Raw genomic sequence first — 18,122 nt, 5'->3', positions numbered from 1 at the left:
TGCCTCCGCCCCCACTTTGGAAAGGGCTCCTTTCCCCTTTGTTCCCCAGTGCCAGCCGGCTGGCGTGCAAGGATGGGCATGGGGAGAGGGGTCCAGGCGCTTCCCTGTGGCGCGCTGGTGCCGGCCGGCTGCCGTTCAGATGGGCCCGCTCTGCTTTTGCACAGGGGTGTCTTCATAAAGCAGAACAATTTTCTGCGAAATAGCCAAGATTGTTTTCCCTTCTTCAAGGGCAATAAGGTTCAGGATTTGTGTCCCTCTTGACTTTCAAGAGCATGTTTTCTCAATCTTTCGTGAAATTAAAGTAAAGGTCAAGGACACGGGTCTGAGACCCAGGCCCTCTCCTCCCGGGCTCCTGCTGGAGGCTGGCGGCCAAGCCTGCCTGCCTCCTGAGCTCCTGTGGGTCCCCCGCCCCCAGGCAAGCCGGGCTCGGGTAACTGGTTCTTTCCTTCCTGGGGGACACTGAGGAGAGAGGGAGAGAGAGAGGACGGGGCCAGCCTGTGGGCTCTGATCTGAACTCAGTTCTCCTGGGCGGCTTCTGGGGCTCCCTGTCGTCGCCACCTTCCACTTCCTCGGGGTGGGGCCCTGGGCCCGTGCCCCCCACCCTGCCTCCCGCCCGCCGACTGTGGCCCTGCACAGGAGCGTCCCAGCGATGCCGCGTCCCTCCCAGGTGCTGAGCGGCGAGGATTCTCATCACAAGGCAGCACACGCAGAGAGCGGCCCCACAGCCCCTCGTCGCACTAACGGGCTGTTCTCCCCCCACCCCCTCCCCTCACTGAGTCACTCCAGCTAACAGTTAATTAATTTGTGACACTTTGACAGTTTGTGAGGAGACATCTTATGGAGCCATCAAAATCCCCAGGGACGGGTGTGTCAGGCAGACATCCCTCCTGCGCTCACCCGGCTGAGGCCCGCCTCCTGCCCCACAGACCCCAGCCCCAGTGAGGCCCAGAATGAGGCCCGCGGGTGGGCATCTTGGGCACTGAGGGCCGTCCGGCCGCCCTGGGAGGAAGATGCACGGAGGGCCGGGGTGTTGGGGATGAGAGGTGAGGAGGCCTCTCCCCACGCCTGGCTGGGAGCTGTGCTGCAGCCCCTCCCAGGGGCACCCCACGCAGCCCTGCAGCTCCTCAACGGGCTGTGAGCGTCAGGGGTGCCCAGTTCCTGGCTGTGGGTGCTCTGTAGTGTCCGGTTGGTGAGTGAAAAGACAGCCCCCCTCACCTTGACTCAACCCCCAGAGGGGCGCTAAGCTGGACCCCATGAAGCTCTGGGCCCGGGGCCCTCCCACCAGCTCTGGGCAATCCCTTTTTGCAGACCCCAGGTTGTCTCCCCACCTCCCCACATACCTGCATACCTACACTCACCTCCGCACACATGCACGCTCCTTTTCCTTCAGCGTCTGGTGACCCTGTCTGCCCCAGGGCTGGCCCACCTGGAGAGCTCCCACATGGATCCCACCCAGATGCACCCGACCCGGGACGCAGAGGCCAGACAGCCATCTCAGAGGAGGCTACTGGCACCCCTCAAGAAGGTTCTGGGGGGAGAAACAAGAGCCAGGGCAGAGAAAGACCTTGAGACTGGCTCCTTCCGCCCAAGGGAGATGTGCTGGGATGTCTCCCACACCTTTAGTGAGCAGCCCCACTGCCAGGTGACGTGCCGGGACAGCCATGAGAGGACCAGACCGGTGTGAGCCTCACACGGGCGTAGCTCCCAGTTTGGCAAGAAGAACAGACATTGAACAAATAAGTAGACAAATAACAACTTAATTATACCTGTGACGAGCACCCTCAAGGGGCGCATGCGCTGTGAGGGTGTCAGTCAGGAGGACCCTTCCGAGCTCTGGCTTCAGGAAGGCTCCTGGGGAGGGTGAGGAGGAGGAGGCCAGAGGGGCTGGGTGGGGTCAGGAGCCGTGGGGCTGGGGCCCAAGAGGAGTGGCAGGGAGCCGAGTGGGCGTCCAGGGCTTCTCTTTGCTGCGAGGTCGGGGGCAAGGGTGGGGCTGCCCGGCCGGGTTTGACTCCAGCGGGCAGAGCGAGAGGCTTTGCTCAGACGACCGGTGACCGGCCTGGGGTCGGGCCACTGAGGGCCCTGGACTGTGCGCGCCGTCGTGGCTCCAGCAGGGTGGGGCCTGACCAGACACAGAGCCAAGATGGGGTTGCTGCTCCCCACGTCCTCGGGAGACCTGGACAGTTTTCCCCACAGATAACATGTCGAAGCCTCCGCGACAGCGCCCCAGGGTAGACCAGGGAGGCCTGCTGTGGTCAGCAGGGGCATCGGTGTGTGGCCTGTCCTCCCCACCAGGCCCCTGGAGGGCAGGTTTCTCCACTAGCCTGAGTCCCTTTAAATAATCCAGACCTGCCCCCCGACAGCTGCCCCGAGGCTCTGGGTGCAGGCGTCCAGGAAGGAACAGGTCCCCACCCCGCCCCTAAGCCCCGAAGAACTCCTGGAGCCTAGGACTTCCTGTGAGCAGGACGTTGCCTGAGCCCTGGAGGGGGGCTGCCCCTTCCCGCCTCGGGGACAGAGCCATCCATGCTTCCTCCCGCCAGAGTGACTCCAGTGCCCGAGCCAGACCCGCAGCCTCACCCCCCAGCCCCGCTGTGTGTCTGGACCTGGGAGGCAGAGAAAGATATTCAGGGGAAAGGAGGGGGCGAGCCGCAGTGGTGGCAGCATGTGTGGCCCAGTCTCCCCTTGGCATTCGGGTAAGACGTGACTGTGCCTGCCCACCCGCCGCGCTGGCTGCCCAGGGCTCTCTGCACTGCCTGTCCTCGGGCTCTGGGGGTCTCCGGTCCAGGCCCCGCTCACCCTGCTGGGCCAAGAAGTGAGGGCACCATTTCGTGAGCCCTCTATTTCCTTAGGAGTAGAACAGATGGGAGGCTGTGTCCCTCTCTCCCCCTCGCCCACCCTCCCTCTGGCCTCTGCAGGAGGGGCCGGAAAGGCCGGCCCTCAGGTCCCAGCTGGGCCCTTCTTCTGGAGAAGCGGGGGTGGCGTGAATGCAGGGTCCTGAAGAGGCGCCTCACCCACTCTCCCCCAATCCCCACCCAACTCTAGTCCTCCAACAAACCCTTTTGAAATGCAAGTGCCAAGCGCTTCCCTCCCCCTCTTCTCTCTCATATAAATGCTTCAAGTCTCAGAAAAGAGTGGAAAATGAGGTGTTTCAGACAGCAGTGTCTCACCTGCCACCCAGCCTGATAAGGGATTGTTAAATTCTAATTAGACAATTTCATTCCCTCAGATGCCAACCCTTCAGGGGAGGCAGCGCCACAGGCCCCAGCCGGAGTTCATACCCTGCCACGGGTGCCCGCTCCCCCACCTCCAGGCCCCGGGCCCCAGGGCTTTGCTGGCAGACGGAATCAGACCCAGAGGGCAAGCGGGTCTCCCCGCTCTCCTCCCAGACAGTTCTGCTGCAGGGTCCCAGGCTGCCCTGCCGGAGGGGCCCTGCGGCCCTACCCCACCAGGCTGGGGACCAGGACCGAGCACTACGACAGCCTCCAGGTGTTTCCTGAGAGCGAATGTCAGTTTTGGGTGCCAGCACTGAACTGTGAAGCTTCATGGGAGTTTTTCTTCCAACACACTTGTGAGGAGCCGTTTCTGTTTACAGGCCGGGGAGCCTGCCAGCCACTGCGGTGTGACCAGCTCAGCCCACCTCCTTGCCGTTGCATCTGCCCCCCGGCCCCTCTGCCATGCCCCGGCCTCCGGAGCGGAGGCTGGTGTGAGCAGGGGGACTGCCAGGGCAGCCTCAGAGGCCCGGCCTGGCCCCAGGTGTCTGGGCTCCACAGCACTCCTCTACTCGAGAGCTGGCCACCCTTCAATCAGGGCCCCAGCAGAAAGTGGTACCCTCTGTAGAGCACAAAGGGCATGTGGCAGAGGCGCCGGCAGCTGGGAGGCTCCGCATGCCCCTTGCCCCGAGAGTCCACACAGCTCGTTCGTCCCAGTCATGGTGTCGTGCGGCCCTGCGGCAGGGGCCGTGGTCGTCGTCACCGTCACCCCGATGGCTGGAGAGAGGCCCGGTGTTGGAGAACTGAATGGACGAGGTGCTGCCTTTGGGGTGGATGCTTCTGGAAGGTCTGTCAGCAGAACTTGCCCTTCTGAGCTGGGGCTGGGCAATGAGTACTGGATGCAGATGAGGCTTCCAGGCACTTTGCTAGCCTGAGGCTTGCAGGGCCCCCCAGAGGAGTCCGCAGTGCTTCCGGACCCCTCCTCCTGCCCGCATTCCAGGGCAGCTGAGACAGAAAAGCCTAGCCGGCCCCAGATGGCGCCTGCACCCTCACCCATGAGTGTCTGCTGGTGAGGGTGTGGTGGGGAGCAGCAGCTGCCCCTTATCGCTGCACAGGGACAATGAGGATGGCACTCTGGGGGGTGGCAGCCACCCTGTGAGGGAGGCCTGGTGTCCGCAGGGGTCTCTGTCTCCTCGGCCGCCTTAACAAAGGCCCCGAGCCTCCGGGGCTTCAAAGACAGACCCTATTTTCACACAGTTCTGGAGGCTGGAGGTCTGAGAGCAGGGCGCTGCAGGTTGGGTGAGGGCCATTCCTGGCTGCCACTGGCCGACCTCTCCGCGTGTGCTCACGTGCAGGGAGAGAGCAGGCAGCTGTCTGGGGTCTCCTCTCCCATCGTGAGGCCTCCACACTCATGGCCGGACCACCACCCGGAGAGCATCACGCTGGGTGTTACAGCTTCAACGTCTGAATTCTGGGGGGACACATTTCAGTCCTTAGTGGCCGAGTTAGATCACCCCTCCCTTCCCCAGGATCCAGCCCCAAGTAGCTAATCCTGTGAGGCCACGCATGACCATGCATGCAATCGCTAAATGCTCATTGATTGGGAGCTGATTTGAAGCTTTTATGCACGAGGCAAGAGTCACGTGGGAGGAAGATGGAAATGGCACGTGGAGGTTGGTGAGCAAGTTGATCATATTTTCATAACCCCTAAACAATATGCTTGTTCTGACAACAGAAATTTTGCTTTAGTAACGTGATCTTATTTACCGAGAAGTCTTATAACTGCAAGAATAATCCACCTGGGGTTATGTATTTAGTCAATCTCTCTTTCTAAGAACAAGGAAGCTGGACCATCCTGGTACCCAGGGTAACAGCTATGGTGTGGGCCTGGCGTTTCCAACCTACACCAGCCCGAGTGGGCACCAACCTCCCTGGCTTCTCTGCAGCCAGGACCAGGCCAGGACACCTGGAGCTCTCCCGCCCCTCACAGGCAAAAGCTCTGATGTGGATGAAGCAGCTTAAAGGGCAGGGCGAGGGTGGGGACCCGAGGGGTCTTCCCAGTGCCCCTGGAGTGAGAAGACTGTGACCTGGTCCCTTCCCCGCGCCTCCTCCTTCTGGGAGCCCCTTGGAGCCCTTGGGGCGGCGGGGGGCAGGAAGGGATGGGGCTGGAGCTGGGGGATGGAGCCTGGGGACCGGCAGGTTTTCTCAGGCCTCTGAGAGGATACCAGGAGGGAAATGCCCGGAGGTCACCGTTAGAATGCAGACCAGCCCCAGAGAGCCGAGGGGAAGCACCTGCAACCACTTCATTGAGGAACAGACTTTGTCTTTTCTCTCTTTCGCTCTCTCCGGAGGGCATGAGTGCCACATCCTGGAACCCTTGTCCCCTCGCTCAGCACCCCACTTTGGAAGGACAGCCAAAGGAGGCAGCATGGCGTAACAGGAGGGGCCCGGAGGACGTCTGCCCCTGACGGGCTGCACTGGCCTGGCACCCGGGGCTCCCCCTCGGCCCTCAGGCTTGTCTGAGAGCTTTCGCACTCCGTTCCTTCCTCTTTCGGGCTCCCTGCAGGCTGACCTGTGCAGACCACACATGTGCCATCTTGCTAGGCTTCACAATGACACTTACCATCCCTATTTTGTAGATGGAGAAACTGGGCCTCAGGAAAAGCAAATTATTCGTTCACGACCACAGAGCTAGTGAGGGCAGAACTGGGGTTGGCTCAGGTTTTGGTCCTCAGCCCTATTGACACAATACCATTCATGCCAAAGCACACCGTCCTGGGGTCTGCTGACGCCCCAAGACCCACTCGGCTTGGTGCCGTGTGACAACAGGCAGCCCCTGCCTGTGAGGCCTGTTGGCCCCAGGTAGGAAAGGAGCGGAGGACGCGGTGGGAGCAGCAGCTGCCTCTGGGGGCCGTGGACACATCCGTGCGCCAAGGTGCTCCCAGGGTCTGCGGCGTCTCGTCGTCTTCCATGTTCTCCCGTTCTTTATATAACACAGTAGGTTACAGTGTAGCGGCAAAAAAAAGCAACGAAAACAGTCGAGAGTAAACACTAGGTCAGAAAAGGATGCGCCTGAGGCCTTTCCAGCCCTGGCTGCAGGGACTCACCCTTGCCAGCAGCCGCCCGCAGAAGGACGAGAGGTAGCCTCCAGCCCCTTCCTGGACCGGCAGCACCGACATCTGCCACTCAATCACACCCATGGTGTGCAGCCCCAGTTTCAGTTCTCCCCCTCCAGGAAGCCTTCCAAAGGCTCCCAGTCCTGCCCACGTGCATGTCCTCTCTGACCTCTGAACACCCCCGTAGTGGGCACTGCGCGGGCACCCAGATCCCCTGCAGGACGGAAGCCCCTGCTCCCCAGCTGCTTCCAGTGTCTGCAACTCCCAGCTGGCCGCTGGGCCCACCCTCTCGGTGGCCGTCCGCTGCTGGAGGCGGGCACTGCTCTCGAGATCACACCCTCCCCCTGGAGCAGCCCGCAGCTCAGGGTGTCCACGAGAGGGGGCAAAGGCCTGGCCCTGGTACCCAGAGTCAGGCAGCCCCGCAGGCGGCCTGCTCCTAATCTGCCCCGTCCCCCAGGTCTGGGTCCCGCGTTCCCCAGTGAGTGTCCTGTGCGCTGACTTCCTCCTCAGAGTCTTGTTTCTGGGGACCCAGCAGCACACCGCGGTCCTCTCGGGCTGAGGTTCTTTTGTCACTTGTTGACCTGGTGGCCTGAGCGACAACCACGCTCACAGAGCCTGTGAGTCACGCTCTGAATCTGCCCCCCAACTGCCCGCAAGCCCAGAGCAGGGCCGGGCCGAGAACAGGACGCGTGATCTTCGGTTTGTCCGTTCCATGAAGACGAGGCATGAGCGAGACAAGGACGAGCCGTCGCCCCCGAGATGCTTGCAGACACGCAAGCGGGGCGAGTCCCGGGACAGAGCCCCGAGGAGGGAGGGGGACGGCCGAGCCAGGGGGCCTCGGGACGGATTCCGAGGCAGGAGGATTCTGAGCGAGGCTGGCTCCGGGGGCTGCGGGGGGCTGGGCAAGCAGGGAGCAGGGAAAGGAAGTGTTCCGGACACTCTTCTCTTCTGTAAAGTGGGGACAACAATTACAAGCCTCAGAGGTTGTTTTGAGAATAAATGAGATCGTATATCAAAAGAAAAAGTCTTGGCAAACTATCAAATCCTTCACAGTAAGCGTGTGTGGAGCTGTCATCCCTGTCAGGGCCCGGGTCGTGCTGCAGGACGTCTGACTGGGCTTACGTAGAGAATGGGGTGGAGGAGACAGGGCGGCGCGGACCCCCCCAGAGAGGGGCTAAGGAAGTGTGGGGCGGGGCAGAGGGGAGCAGTCAGGGGGCCTGGGCGTGGGCGTGCCTGGGCTGCGGGCCTGGACCCCAGTGCTCTGTGCCCGGCAGGCTCCGCAGACGCTGGCTGAGCAGACGCGTGGGGGTGGGGGGCCGGCTGCGATGCCTGATGGCGGGCGCCCCGTGGGAGAGGGGCTGGCTGCCTTGGCAGAGTTGGGTCTCCACACCCACAGTGCTTCCCTGACTGATGGCTGGTCGCACGGGGACACTCCTCGCCACCCCACACGGAGTGAGGAGTTCCTTTTCCCGGAGACCTCGGTCAGAGCGCCTCCTTCGGGACGCCTCTGCCCCTGGGCTAAGACAGCCATTCCTCAGGGCTCCCGGTGCACAAACGCAGAACATCGTCCCGGACCTGGGCGCCTGCGGCCTCCCAGCCGGTGTCCTGCAGCCCAGCTGGCCCGCCCCGCCCTCCCATTCTCTCCTCAGTCAGAATCTTCTCTCTGGAAGGCAGATCCCATCAGGTGGCTCCCGCTGTCCTTAGGGCCAAGTCTAGACCCCCTGCATGATCTAACCTGCTGTGATCTCTCCCGCTGCGGCCCTCCGTGGCTCAGCTCATGCCGCGTTGCTCTTGCTTCAGGATTCTGAAAGCTGCTGGCCCTCCACCATTGCCCTCCTACTCCATCATTCGCAAATGACGCTTCCTATGTCAAGCCCCTTCCCCTGGCCCCCGGCTCTTCGCGTGGCTAATTTCTGCACATCCTTCAGGCGTCTGCTGAAAATCACTTCCTCTGGAAAGTCTTGTTTCAATCTTGAGACTAGGTTGTGTTCCGTTTCCAAGTGGCTGCCCTCCATAGACCTAACTGCTTGATTAATCAGCTATTGTTTCTTTTAGAAGCGAGCTGAAGAACCATGTAATCTTGTTTCTGCCTATGTTTCTAGCACTATATAGAACTGTGTTCAATAAATATTTATAGAATCAAGATGAATGACTACGTATCTCCATCCCCACCACTAGGGGCTGGATCTCCTCATAACTTGTCTTAAGAGTGGGGTGCATGTAATGTGCTTACTCAGAGTTTGTTGAATAAATAGATGAATGAATGATCAGCTCTTTGCAAGCTCATTCATTTTATTATAATTTAAAAAATTTTAACTTGCTCATTTGTTTTACCATCTACAAGAACGTTTGCCACCCCACATGTGGGGTCCTTTCTCTACAGCCCCGCACCATGTGGTCCTCACAGCAGCCTTCGTTCCAGCACTTTGAAGATATTGAGCCAATGGTCAGAGAAGTTCGGTGACTTGTCTGGCATCGCACAGCTGACAGGTTCGAGCTGGTTCGTTAGATCACACTGAGTAGGGCTAGCAGAGAAGGCGCAGCAAACCCAACGTTCTCAGACAGTCGTCAGATGCCACTCGTCGAGCCCTGAGCCTGGAGCCCCCGGTCGGTTCTGCTCTGGGGCCCTCCGCAGGGGGCCACAGGTGTCCGGAGGCCTTCCTGCTTACCCCTGGTGTCGCTTTCTCCTGGACAGAGCCTGGCCTCCCAGTGGCCCTGTCGCCCCCATGGACCCGCTGAACGTGTCCTGGTACGAGGACGACCTAGAGAGCCGGAACTGGAGCCGGCCCTTCAATGGGTCGGGAGGGGAGCCCGACAGGCCCCCCTACAACTACTTCGCCATGTCGCTCGCCCTGCTCATCTTCGTCATCATCTTCGGTAACGTGCTGGTGTGCATGGCCGTGTCCCGGGAGAAGGCGCTGCAGACCACCACCAACTACCTGATCGTCAGCCTCGCCGTGGCCGACCTCCTCGTGGCCACACTCGTCATGCCCTGGGTCGTCTACCTGGAGGTAGGTGTGGGCCCTGCCCTCCTGCAGCCCCTTAGGGGGACACCGCTGCGCCCGGAGGCTGGCCTCCTCACTGGACATTCTCTGGCAGCCACTTCCTCCACTGGGGCCCAGCTTTTCTCCTTATAAATGGGTGGACGGTCTCCTTACCAAGTGCCACACCACACGTGGGGTCCTTACTCTACAGCCCTGTGCCACGTGGTCCTCACAGCAGCCTTCATACCAGTGTTTTGTAGATGGTGAGCCGACGGTCAGAGAAGTTAGGTGACTTGTCCGGTATCACACGGCCGGCAGGTCCAAGCTGGCACTCTGGCCCGGAGCTGGCTCCTTAGGTCACGCTGGAAACAGGAATCGTGGGCCAGGGTCCCCAAGGAAGGGAGAGGTTCAGCCTCCAGGCCTGAAGTCTTCATTCCTGGCTCCCCACTTCAGAAGCAGCGGCTGTTGCTCTCTGCCCTCTTTCCTCAGGAAGGAGCTTGTAGAGCCCAGCTCTGCACCTCGGCGTAGTGAGGAGATGAGCCCTGATAGGGTCCAGGCGCCACACCGGGCATTTTGCAGACAGACACAGCAAACAGTCCCGCCGATCCTGGGAGCTGACACCATTCTCAATGTTCAGAAGAAGAAACAGAGGCTTTGAGAAGCTGCCTGTTTTCCTCCCGCAGCAAAGAGAGAAACTGCAGATAGAGAATTCCCAAGGGCAGGCCCACCTCCAGGCAGACGCTCTGAGAGCCCTCAGGCAGATGTGGGCGGCCGCCTGCGTGCGGACAAAGGCCCAGCAGGGAGGCAGTCCGAGTGGGTCGTCCTTCTTCTGGCTCGGCTCTTGGCGCCCAGTGGCCTGACAGGTCCCGGAGGAGAGGGGCCGGGGCAAGGGCCTCCGGCACCCAAGGGCACAGCCCCTGCGCTGCCCCTCTTCTCCCGCACCCCAGCTGGAGGCCCCCAGGGCCCCACCGCTGCCCTCTGAGCCCAGGCTGCCCGGAGAGCAGAGCTGCAGGCCCCAGGCTGGTGTCCCCCGGCTGCCGGCCCACTGTGCTGCCTTGTCCGCAGGTGGTGGGTGAGTGGAAGTTCAGCCGGATTCACTGTGACATCTTCGTCACTCTGGACGTCATGATGTGCACAGCAAGCATCCTGAACCTGTGTGCCATCAGCATCGACAGGTGAGCCCAGGGGGCAGGGGGCCCACCTCTCCTTCAGGGCCAGGCTCTCTGACACTCCGTGTGTGAGGCCACATGGTTGTGTGCGCACATTTGCGATGTGTGTGCACACACGTGTACATGTGAGCCCGGCTGGGACGTACAGACCCCCAAAGAGAGGCTGTCTTAGGGAGGGTGAGGGCCCCCAAGGACATCTGGGCTGTGGCTGGTGTGGAGGACAGGGCACCTGGTCCGTTGAAGCCCAGAGCCGTCGCTTCTTCCGCACGCGGCTTTGGGAAGATGTGGGCGTCCTCCGCACCCCTTCGCTGTCTAGAAACCAGGACGAGGACACCCGCCTGTGTGGGGCTGCAGCGCCAGGCTGTGCTTACCTCGCTGAGCTGCATCCCTGGAGCCTCTCACTAATTTGCACACACAGGCCCCGTGGGCTCCCAGAGGCGCTGGTACTGCTCCCTGGCAGGAAGATGGAATAGCCTGAGAGGTGCTGGCTAGAGGGCAGTGAGGGGCCACGGACAATTACCACTGTTACTGCTTTCTGCCAAGTGGGCTTTACCCTTGCTCCGAGGCCTGGCTCCCAGCCCATCACCGAACACCTCTGCCTCCCGTGGGCCCGCCGTGGGTGCAGTGGGTGCCTTCCGAAGGCTCAGAGACCCAGGCCATGGCCCCCCAAAAGGCCTGAAGTCCAAGAAGGGGGATGGAGAAATAGACATGGTCCAGGATTGAATGACAAGTGTCAGTCATTAAGCTATTGCTTAGACCGTCCTCACTGTCTAGTCAGGGGCGGGAGGGGGTCCGATTTAAAGCAGATCAGCGGGCTGCATGGACGGGGACCGGCTGACCGTCCCCGGGGAGTGGAGCGTCTCTGGCGCGTGCGCTCCGCGCGGTGGGCGGCCCCCGGCCCCGACGCAGGCTCAGGCTGCCCCACGCCCTCGCAGGTATACCGCGGTGGCCATGCCCATGCTCTACAACACTCGCTACAGCTCCAGGCGCCGGGTCACCGTCATGATCGCCGTCGTCTGGGTGCTATCCTTCACCATCTCCTGCCCGCTGCTCTTCGGACTCAACAACACCGGTGAGCCCCGCTTCTGCCTGCTGGGGCTCGGCCGGCCCCCCACGCAGGACCCTGAGGCAGCGGAGCCCCTGCTGCAGACCCGGTGGAGGCCCTGCGGGGAGACCTGAGGGGAGGCTGGGTCTCCGGGGCCACGCCCAGCTCTGAGTCGCACCTGGTTGGGCCAGAGAGGAGCAATGGCCTGCGGCACCAAGGAGTTGGGTGAGGAGTAGGGATAATGGCTGAGGAGGATGTCTGGCCATTTACAAGTTTGTGTATTGAACCGAAGGAGGACAGCCTCACAAATTGCATGTGTGTCCGTGTGTGTGTGTGTGTGTGTGTGCACACGTGTGCACATGCACATGGGAGAGGCCGCTGGCCTCCATCTGCCCCTGACAATGGTACTTGTGTCACGCGGCTGGTCTGGCTGAGCCCAGGGCTGGAGCTGCCTGGAGCAAAGGGGGAGATACACGGATGTGGGGCTCCCTGCTGTCCCTGGGGGGGAGCAGTTCAGGCAGGTGCACCCCCGAGGCCAGGCCAGGCCAGGACAGGACACAGGGAAGTCTTGAAAGTGTGAGGCACAAAGTCTAATTCTTCTGGGAATTCCAAGAAGTGGTAATAGGGCTAGAAATGCTCGGATTAATCCAGAAAGGCCCTGAGACGGAGGACAGGTGCCGCTGGATCTGGGGGGGATCGTGGGTGAGCCTCACAAACAGGAGCACGTGTCCTTGTTCCTAAAATTAAGAGGTGGCAAACCTCTCCCCCAATGTACGTGAAAGGCCAAAATAATGGGTCTCCTCGTTTAAAATAATTTTCTCCTGCCGTTTTCCCCTCAACACTCCGGCCCCACCCGCGGTTCTCGGGGGAGAAAGCGCGGGCCGGGATCGTGAGGGCGTCAGAGGAGGGGGAGTTCAGCGTTCTGCTCAGAGCCACTCTTTAAATACTCTGGTTCATGTGGCGCATTAACTCACACCCGCGTTTCCAGGCAGCCTCAGACCCCCAGGCTGGCTCTCTGTGGCGCGGCTCCTTGGCCCTGAAGGGGCCAGGGCGCCTGTGGCCGGGTGGCCCGCGCGCCTGCTGACGCCGCCCGCGCCCTCCCTCCCCCAGAGCAGGACGAGTGCATCATCGCCAACCCCGCCTTCGTGGTGTACTCCTCCGTCGTCTCCTTCTACGTGCCCTTCAGCGTCACGCTGCTGGTCTACATCAAGATCTACGTCGTCCTCCGCAAGCGCCGCAAGCGGGTCAACACCAAGCGCAGCAGCCGAGCGTTCAGGGCCAACCTGAGGGCCCCCCTCAAGGTCCCGAGCGCCCCCACAGCGTCCATGCCCGCCCGATGCCCAGGGCTCGCTCGTGTCTGTGCTCAGTGGGGCCGCGACGTGGCCGCAGTGTGGGGTCCAGGCTGGAGGGGCCGGGCAGGGCGGCCTGTGAAGGCGCGGACCTCCGTGGAGCAGCCTCCGTCTGCAGGGTGGGAGGCGGCCGGTGGCAGAGGCCGCCTGGGGGGAGAGGTCTCTGCCTGGCGGCCTTTGGACAAGGCAGCACTGAGCGAGCCCTGGGTGCCTCTCCGTCCCGCCCTGGCCCTTTCCCGCCCTCCAAGGCCTCCACCCGCCTCTCTACCCTCCGCGCTCCCCGTGTGCGCCTGCTCCTCCCGCCTCTGCCTTCTCCTGCTTCTCTACCCTGCCCCTTGTTTGGTTTCCCCTGTGTCTTGTAAATCCTCCCTCTGCTCAGCCCTCCCCGAGTGGACAGCGTGGACCTTCCCCTTGCCCCTGAGGGGGAGGGGGGAGCAAGAGCCCTGGGGTCAGACACAGCAGGGTCAAGTCCTGGCACCACCCCCAATTTTTTGTCGAGTGACCTTGGGCGAGTTGCTTAACGTCATCTGTTAAATGGGAATCTTTTTTTTTTTTCATATACCATAAAATTCACTCTTTATTTATTTATTTGTTTTTATTTATTTATTTTTTTGAGAGGGCATCTCTCATATTTATTGATCAAATGGTTGTTGACAACAATAAAATTCTGTACAGGGGACTCAATGCACAATCATTAATCCACCCCAAGCCTAACTCTCAACAGTCTCCAATCTTCTGAAGCATAACGAACAAGTTCTTACCTAGTGAATAAGTTCTTACATGGTGGACAGTGCAAGGGCAGGCATCACAGAAACTTTCGGTGTTAAATGGGAATCTTAAAGCCGACTTTGCTGGGTGGTCTTGATGATTCAACATGAGAGGGAGGTGAGCGTGCTGAGCATGGGGCCAGACCCTTAGCAGGGACCCCGCAGAGGTCAGGGCCTGTTTGTCCCCCCTCCGCACTCTGCCCTTCTCCGAGCCCCTGTGCTGGTCTGCAGGACCTGCCCCGGGTTCCTGCCTCCAGCGCCTCCCCACCGTGACCTGTGCGCCGGCTCACTTCACAGGGCAGCTGTACGCACGCCGAGGACATGAGACTCTGCTCCACTGTCACCAGGTCTAACGGGAGTTTCCCAGTGAACAGGCGGAGAGCGGTGAGTGTTCAGGCCAGGGACCCCGAGCCAGGGCTTTCTGCCCCCAGGGGAGCCCATGCAGCTTCCTCACAAGCCGGCCCGGAGCAGGACGCCTGGATTCTGCAAGGCACGGCAGGTAGCCCAGCCCAAGGGAATGGCTGCAGAAGGGACTCGGCTGTGACAACGTAACACAAATGGGAGAATGGTTGTTAGCATTAACTGAACACCTACCATGCTCCTATCGTTCCAAATCCTCACAGCAACCCAGAGAGGTAAGTCTTAGGGACCTTACCCATCTTTGTTTCACAGAAGAGGAAACGGAGGCTCTGAGAGTCAGGTACTGCAGGGCTGGACAGTCAGTGAGTGGGTGCATGTCCAGATCTGTGGGAACCCAGGCCTCTGCCCTTCCTGCCGCTGCAGCCTCAGTGGGTCAGCCTCAGGGTCTGCAGGCTGGGCCCTGGCGAGGAGGGAGCCGAGCGGCTGTGAGGCTGGCAGGGAAGGGCAGCCCCTACGGGAGCCCAGAGGTACCTCAGAGCAGGTCCCAGGCTTTGCAGCGAGGGCGGATCCAGGCAGGCAGATGACCCATCCCAGGTGGGCAGGGAACCCACAGAGGGCCGCGTGAATTCCTGGACACACAAAGTCTGGGTCAGGTGTCCTCAGGCCACCTGCACAGCAAGGGCAGGACTCGGGGGCCGTTTATGAGACAGGTACCAGGACAGGGCCTCAGGGGCAGGGCCACAACTGCAGGCTGCTTACAACACCTGGGCACAGGGAGGCTGCATTTCAGAAGCTCAGGCTGAGGCCCCAAGGCCTGGAGCAGGGCGGTGAAGGGAAAGCCCGGGAGGCCACGAGCGGATGCACACCAGGACCCTCCGGGCCAGCCCAGCAGGAAGCCGTGGGGCCTCTGGACCAGTCCGCCAGGAGAACACAGGCCCCCAGGGTGGGCACTGCGCAGGCGCAGTGTTCCAGGCTGGCAGGGAGAACAGGGCTGCTCTCTGTGCAGGGAGGCCAGGAGCGCCCCAGGGCAGGCCCTGTGCGTCCGTCAGCCGTCACCCCAGCACCAGTTGGGTGCCTGGTGTTTGGCTGGTGTTCTTAAGTCCCAGAGTCACTGGGTCGTGAGCACCCCCGGGTGGTTGTGGGGCTGTGAGGCTGCATAAGGATTGCTCCGGAAGGGCCAGGGCTCCACCCTGCAGGCGGGATCTGCCGTGGGTCCTGGGTCTGCTTCCAGGCAGCCCCTGCCTTCCGGTGATTTTCCTCCTTGCCTCTCTGGCAGAGTGAACTGTGGTGTCTGCAGATTCTCCATGGGGGGGACAGGGTATGGTCAGGCGGGGCCAGATGGGGCCAGGCAAGGCCAGGTGAGGCCAGGCGAGGCTGAGAGGCTGATGCCTGAAGTCTGGCCTGGCTTTACCCAGAGCTCTGCCTCTGCAGGACGCTGCCCGCCGAGCCCAGGAGCTGGAGATGGAGATGCTCTCGAGCACCAGCCCGCCCGAGAGGACCCGGTACAGCCCCATCCCGCCCAGCCACCACCAGCTGACCCTCCCCGACCTGTCCCACCAGGGCCCCCACAGCATTCCCGACAGCCCCGCCAAACCAGAGAAGAACGGGCATGCCAAGGAGCACCCCAAGATTGCCAAGTTCTTTGAGATCCAGTCCATGCCCAATGGCAAGACCCGGACCTCGCTTAAGACCATTAGCCGCCGGAAGCTCTCTCAGCAGAAGGAGAAGAAAGCCACCCAGATGCTCGCCATCGTTTTGGGTGAGTCGGTGGCCCGTCTGACTGTGGCTGAGGAGAGGACCATCGCCGTGTCCCCCACCCACGGCCGGTGGGCCACCGGACTGGCACTCCCTCGGGCGTGGCCTCACCTGGCAATGTGCCCTCTTAGGTGGGCTCTGTAACTGTGTGCATTTTACAGACGGGGAAACTGAGGTCTGCTGAGCTTACCTGTGACATAAACTCAGAGTCTGTGAACAGAGCCAGGCCACCATGATGACCCAGAGCGCCATGATCCGGGGTGGACCACCTTGGCTCTCTAGTTCCCTCCTGGGGAGAGCAGGTCGCCTCTCAGGGTCAAACGACAGGCAGGAGGGCACCTCATGGACTGCAGGGCTGTGCCCACTGTGCTAACCTGGTAGTTCTGCCACTCGCTCAGCTGCCCTCTACCCAGGCTTTGGGGGCCAGAGCTGTGAACGACATGAGGGGCTGCGAGCCCCCTGCCCCCTGCATAAATAATGGACTGGCTCTCCTAAAAACTAGTCTCTTAAGAACCAGACATGAAAGTCAAAAATCAAAGGCTCTTCTGACATGACTGGGTGGGGACAAGAGGGACTGACACAACCCCGCCTTCCATGCAGCACCCAGGGTAGGGCAACACCCTTCCACACCCACTGTCCCTTTTGGCCTCCTGACAACCCTGTGACACAACTGGGCCCGGCGTGACCACCCTGTCCTACCAACGAGGGCACATGGTCACAGCAGCCTGAGGGACCGCCCCTGATCCCGCGGCCAGGGCCGGGGGTGGCGGCGGGGTCGGAGCCAGGCCTGCAGCTGCAGCCTCCCTGTGCTCTCGGCTCTTGGGGGCTGCCCTTGCCGGGCACCAGGGCCTCCTAGGGTCTGTGCACCTGACGTCCCCACCCCCAGGGTCCCACCTGAGCAAGAGGTCCTCCTGTGTGAGGCTGAGCGGGCAGGTGGAAGGTCGGCCTAGGAGAGAGCACACATCCCGGGGCGGGGATCAGCGAGAGGGGCCCCCCAGGCGCGGGGCGAGTAGGGAGATGGGGTAGAAAGAGACTGACCCTCGGGGACCTCTGTAGGCTGGAGCCAGGCCTCAGCTTCTCCTCTCAAGAGCAGAGTGGCCTTGCGCACCTGCAGAGCTGTTCTGAGCCTCCGTGTCGTGCCCTGTGTCACTCGTGGGGACACCGAGGGGACTAGGCAGGGTGGCTTTCCGCCTCCTCTTCGCCCCTGGTCCAAGCTGTGCATCCCACTGCGCAGCCAGCAGACCCTCCACCCCAGCTGCCGAGGAAGAGTCGCTCTCAACTTTGACCAGTAGGTAGAGTGGAAATTTCCCTCTCTGCTCGCTGGCCGGCATCAGAAGGTTGAACTCTTGTTTTCCCAGGCCCGCTGCCCTGCCTGAGAGGCGCTGTTGGGCAGATGAGGAGATGAGGTTGGGGGGCTTGTCCCCTCCAAGCGGGCCTCAGAGGCAGCCAGGCCGCGGCCCCTTGCTGACACCCGCGGCTGGGCCCGGGTCTGGGCGGTCACGCGACCTGGCCGCCCTCGAGTGCAGGCCTCCCAGCCCCGCCTCTCCCGCTCGTGGGGGCCGCCCTGACGCCACCCTCTCCCCCAGGCGTGTTCATCATCTGCTGGCTGCCCTTCTTCGTCACCCACATCCTGAACATTCACTGTGACTGCAACATCCCGCCCGTCCTGTACAGCGCCTTCACGTGGCTGGGCTATGTCAACAGCGCCGTGAACCCCATTATCTACACCACCTTCAACGTTGAGTTCCGCAAGGCCTTCCTGAAGATCCTTCACTGCTGACCCTGCCGCCCGCGCGCAAGGCAGCCTGCTTCCCACCTCCTGCCCAGGCTGCCCGGCCTCGATCCCCGGGAGCCGGGGCCCTGCAGTGTTAGCTTGGCACCACGCCCCTCACTGCCCGCACACCCTCGCTCTGCTGGGCTGTGCTAGGGAGCCAGGGACGGTGCCGCCCTCGTGCTGGCCCCCCGGGCCCAGGGGCAGCCCGCAGAGGCCCCTCCCCTCCCGAGGCCCTCTCTCCTTGGCACCAAAGACACAGCCTCCTCCTCTGACCCTCCTCTGGGGCCCTGGGGTTGCCAGGGCGGAGGCAGGGCTCAGCGGCTGTGCTGTCTGCACAAGCCTGTGCCGCAGTGCGAGGTGGGGAGGGCGGACAGGCAGTTCACACTGCACTCGGCCTAACCAGGGGAGCGCTTGCCGGGGAGTCAGGAATATGAGTGCAGGACAAGCCCAGGGAGGCCCAAGCCAAAACCTCAGCTCCCTCTCCTGGCCAGACGGGAGCCTCTCCTTGCACAGCTGTGCGTCCTGACCGCTCCCCCGAGCCTCCGAGGGCCCCAGGAGGGTCTGTGGGCAGCGGAGCCCCCCCAAGCCCACTCTGCG

General features: G+C 62.0%; 1 protein-coding gene across 3 annotated transcripts in view; it reads left to right on the top strand.

Moving 5' to 3' along the window:
* Positions 1–17,621, top strand: part of DRD2 (dopamine receptor D2) — a 47,474-nt gene extending 29,853 nt beyond the window's left edge. Inside the window, exons 2-8 of one of the 3 annotated variants that reach the window (XM_036919780.2) lie at positions 9,018–9,333; positions 10,372–10,481; positions 11,411–11,547; positions 12,631–12,821; positions 13,934–14,020; positions 15,557–15,755; positions 17,338–17,621. In XM_036919780.2, coding sequence (XP_036775675.2) covers positions 9,049–9,333; positions 10,372–10,481; positions 11,411–11,547; positions 12,631–12,821; positions 13,934–14,020; positions 15,557–15,755; positions 17,338–17,531 — 1,203 coding nt within the window. In that variant the 5' untranslated portion in view covers positions 9,018–9,048 and the 3' untranslated portion in view covers positions 17,532–17,621. Of the gene's footprint in view, positions 1–8,888; positions 9,334–10,371; positions 10,482–11,410; positions 11,548–12,630; positions 12,822–13,933; positions 14,021–15,427; positions 15,756–17,337 lie in introns of those variants that run through there. The other 2 variants (XM_036919779.2, XM_057490682.1) reach the window with 2 other exon arrangements.
* The last annotated feature ends 501 nt before the right edge of the window (positions 17,622–18,122 follow it).

The sequence above is a fragment of the Manis pentadactyla genome, chromosome 13 (genome assembly GCF_030020395.1).
Source record: "Manis pentadactyla isolate mManPen7 chromosome 13, mManPen7.hap1, whole genome shotgun sequence".
Classification (NCBI taxonomy): Eukaryota; Metazoa; Chordata; class Mammalia; order Pholidota; family Manidae; genus Manis; species Manis pentadactyla.
The sequence above is the reverse complement of the archived record's forward strand: the minus strand, read 5'-3'. Positions and strand labels throughout refer to the sequence as shown.